Source organism: Sphaeroforma arctica (genome assembly GCF_001186125.1).
Source record: "Sphaeroforma arctica JP610 unplaced genomic scaffold supercont1.607, whole genome shotgun sequence".
Taxonomy (NCBI): Eukaryota; class Ichthyosporea; order Ichthyophonida; genus Sphaeroforma; species Sphaeroforma arctica.
This window is the reverse complement of record NW_014039951.1, coordinates 46,722-50,002: the sequence shown is the minus strand read 5'-3', so window position 1 is coordinate 50,002 and position 3,281 is coordinate 46,722. Positions and strand designations below refer to the sequence as shown.

Below are 3,281 nucleotides of genomic sequence, written 5' to 3'. Positions count from 1 at the left end.
TATATATATATATATATATATAGATTTTTAGGAAGGTATCTATCGCCACCTATAAAGCCTCGTGTGTCTAACCATTTACTGTTCCGCTTTTTCAGACCCGCCAGTCTGAAGCGCACCATCAGCTCCAGCACCAACGCTCTCAAGAAGCGAATGAGTAGTAATAAACCACCGCAGATCAACCCCAGCAGAGCCCTCAATCGACAGCGGTCGGAGGTGTTCCTACGCTCACAGGGACGTCAAAGGTCAGATACGGTCCTAAGTTTGAAACGGAGTGTCTCGCCAATGCCGTCGAGGACTGATAAGGCCGTCGAGGACCTCTCTGAGAGCTCAGAACTCATGACCAGGGCGTCGTCGAATGCGCGGTTGTCTACAACTATGAGTGGTATTGGCTTGCGGCGGACGGCTTCCATGCTTGAGTTGGATGCCGCTATGGGTATGTATGTACGGATGGATGTATGGATGTTTGTATGTAGTATGTATCTATGTATCTATGTATCTATGTATGTATGTAGGTATGTATGTATGTAGGTATGTATGCATGCATGCGTGCATGTATGTATGTATGTATGTATGTGTATATATGTATGTACGTATGTATGTATGTATGTATGTGTGTACGTACATATGTATGAATGTATGTATGTGCCACTGCTGTGTGGTTGTGGTATAGGTTTTTTGTTATGAGAAATGTTCATAGATATACATGGATATGATATACATTCATAGATTTTCATAGCTATAATATACATTTATAAATGTACATAGCTATAATATACATTCATAGATGTACATAGCTATGATATACATTCATAGATGTAGATCATTATGATATATATTCATAGTTGTACATAGATACGATTAATATTCATAGATGTACATGGATATGATATATAATCATATATGCCCATGCAAATTCTATATACGTATCACAGAAAATTCGATGTACATTAATCCTTACAAGACAACAACTTGTGCATCGCCACCGGGATGACACAGCTCGATTGTTGGTTTGGGGGCTGATCTGTACATTTATATCATGGCTTGAGCTGGTTTGAGCAGTTTTTGCAACGCCCGTTTATTTCTGGATGAATTTGTATCTACTTGTATGGTGTATCACTTAACCACCAAGTTAGTTTCTAGTTTCCTGTACCAATGTAGGCATCGGCGTGTTTGTTTGAGTGTATGCGCGGCTGGCGTCTCAATCACAGCCGTCTGTGTGTCTGGCTACGCTCCTTTGAGGTTTGCATTATACGAGAGAAGTAAAGTGTTGTCGTCAGCATGGTGAAGACCCTTCTACGGAACAATGCATTGCTATACACATGCATATCCGTACGTAAGAATAAACAGTATCGTGTGCATGTATATAATCCAATGTATGTGTAGATGTAGACAACAATATGGGGTTGTATACGCAGATTTATAGGCAAGCGTATTCTTATGAAGATCTACACGCTATCATAGACACGTATATGCAGATCTCTCTGCAACTTCAAATAAACATACATACATACTCACACACATGACATATTTTAACCGTACACATACCCGTACGGACGGCTGCACATCGCCTACCACCGAACCACAAAACACCTGAGTCACTGCATTATATGTTTTCTGTGAGGAGTTTCAAGGGTTTCGGGGTTTTCAGTGTATGAGGGTTTTAAGGTTTTAGGCGTTTTAGGGGTTTTCTAAGGTTTTAGGGTTCATGTTTTGCGTGTACACACAAACTGACGCATAACTTTCAAAACGAAAATCATGGGCGAATGTATATGGTCTCCTATACTTATACCCTCTTATCACGCCTGCTCTAGCCGACCAAGACTTTGCAGAGGTCCGGTTTGACGATGAAAAGCTGGACCCCGATTCCGCGGCCAAATCATCGTGCGATGGGGGGTCTTTTGGGGGTCTCCCTAGCATACCTAGTGTCACCAATATGGCCAACGTATCCAAAGAAGTGGAAGGAGCAGACACGGAACCACATAACGACTTCCATGTGACAGGTGGACGGTCTACGATGCAGGTATCGCCCTCTAATCAGAGTAGGTTGAAGTCACCCACACTGTACCAGAGGAAACTGGGCAAGACGGTGGGTTGTTTGTTGGGGAGGCTAGGTGTGTGTATGCGCGTGCGAGTGAGAATGTTTGTAGAATGTAGAGAGGAATGACATATATATATATATATATAGATTTAGATCGCGGGGTTAGTTTATGTATATAGTTGTAGGTCCGGGTGCGTTTTACGTGTCGCTATGAGAAGATACGAGTACCTACTTGTACGAAAATATTTATGAAGATGCAACTGGAGTACGTGTTTCCATGCATGCACAAATCATATAAGACCGTTTCCACATAATATGTGTACATATCTATCCGTCTACAAGACTCCTGCGTGTTTGCTGCGTTCAGGATAGTGCACACGCATACCCCGTGAAGGGGCTGCATGCTCGTTCTATCACATCTCGAAAGAACCGCCACGAGTGGCATTCTGACGGCCACGCACATCGGTGAATTACATTTAGTGGTCAAATTGGATTCGCCACGCGCAAAATAAGAGGCCATTCCTACTCGTTGTCCGTGGATGTCGACCGGTTGGCATTGGTGGCTGCTAGCGTGTATAGTACTTTATATGCGCGCAGTATATACTCTATGGTCAGTTGTATTTAAGGTTTATTTTAATCTGTGCCCAAACTGACATATTTGGTCCACATCTCGCCCCGAAAGCCACAAACCTTACCACCCGCTGACTATTCCGAACTCTTGGTATTGCAATCAGGGTGTTCTGTCCAACTTCTCAAGTTTTTGATGCGGAGATACGGACCATAACCCAAATTTACCATACCATGTTTATTGTCTAGCAATTGAGGCAATCCGTTTAGCGTTCAGGATACAGATGATAGCAATCCAGCTGGCACCCACAAACCACAACCCGGTGTTACCAAAGCGTATGTATTGTATTTACAATCGAGCTCTCTCGTTCATCCGTGTTACAGATGGCCGGTGCCCCGCCTGACCTTTCACCAAAAGCTGTGGGCAATGTCACAACACGCAGCGTGGGCACTGAAACAAAGACACGGTTTGTGAACCCCTTAGACCAACCGAAGAGCTCGTCCGAAATGGTCTTCATTTGCAGAGCGAAGAACCCCTCCAAGGATGTATGTGGGTTAGATTTGGTTCAAGTGCACCAAGATATGTTGTGATGTGGTATAGTATACACGAATGCTTGAATAGGCATATATGCATATATATATATATACAAACACACACACACACACACACACACAC

The 3,281-nt window shown here is 43.2% G+C and overlaps 1 protein-coding gene across 2 annotated transcripts in view; it reads left to right on the top strand.

Moving 5' to 3' along the window:
- Positions 1-96: 96 nt before the first annotated feature.
- The window catches only part of SARC_07561, a gene marked incomplete at its 3' end in the record, with an annotated part of 6,072 nt that continues 2,887 nt past the window's right edge, over positions 97-3,281 (top strand). The window contains exons 1-3 of one of the 2 annotated variants that reach the window (XM_014298501.1): positions 97-433; positions 1,812-2,086; positions 2,990-3,151. In XM_014298501.1, the coding sequence (XP_014153976.1) occupies positions 151-433; positions 1,812-2,086; positions 2,990-3,151 (720 nt within the window). In that variant the 5' untranslated portion in view covers positions 97-150. The remainder of the gene's footprint in view (positions 434-1,811; positions 2,087-2,989; positions 3,152-3,281) is intronic. The other variant, XM_014298500.1, reaches the window with a different exon arrangement.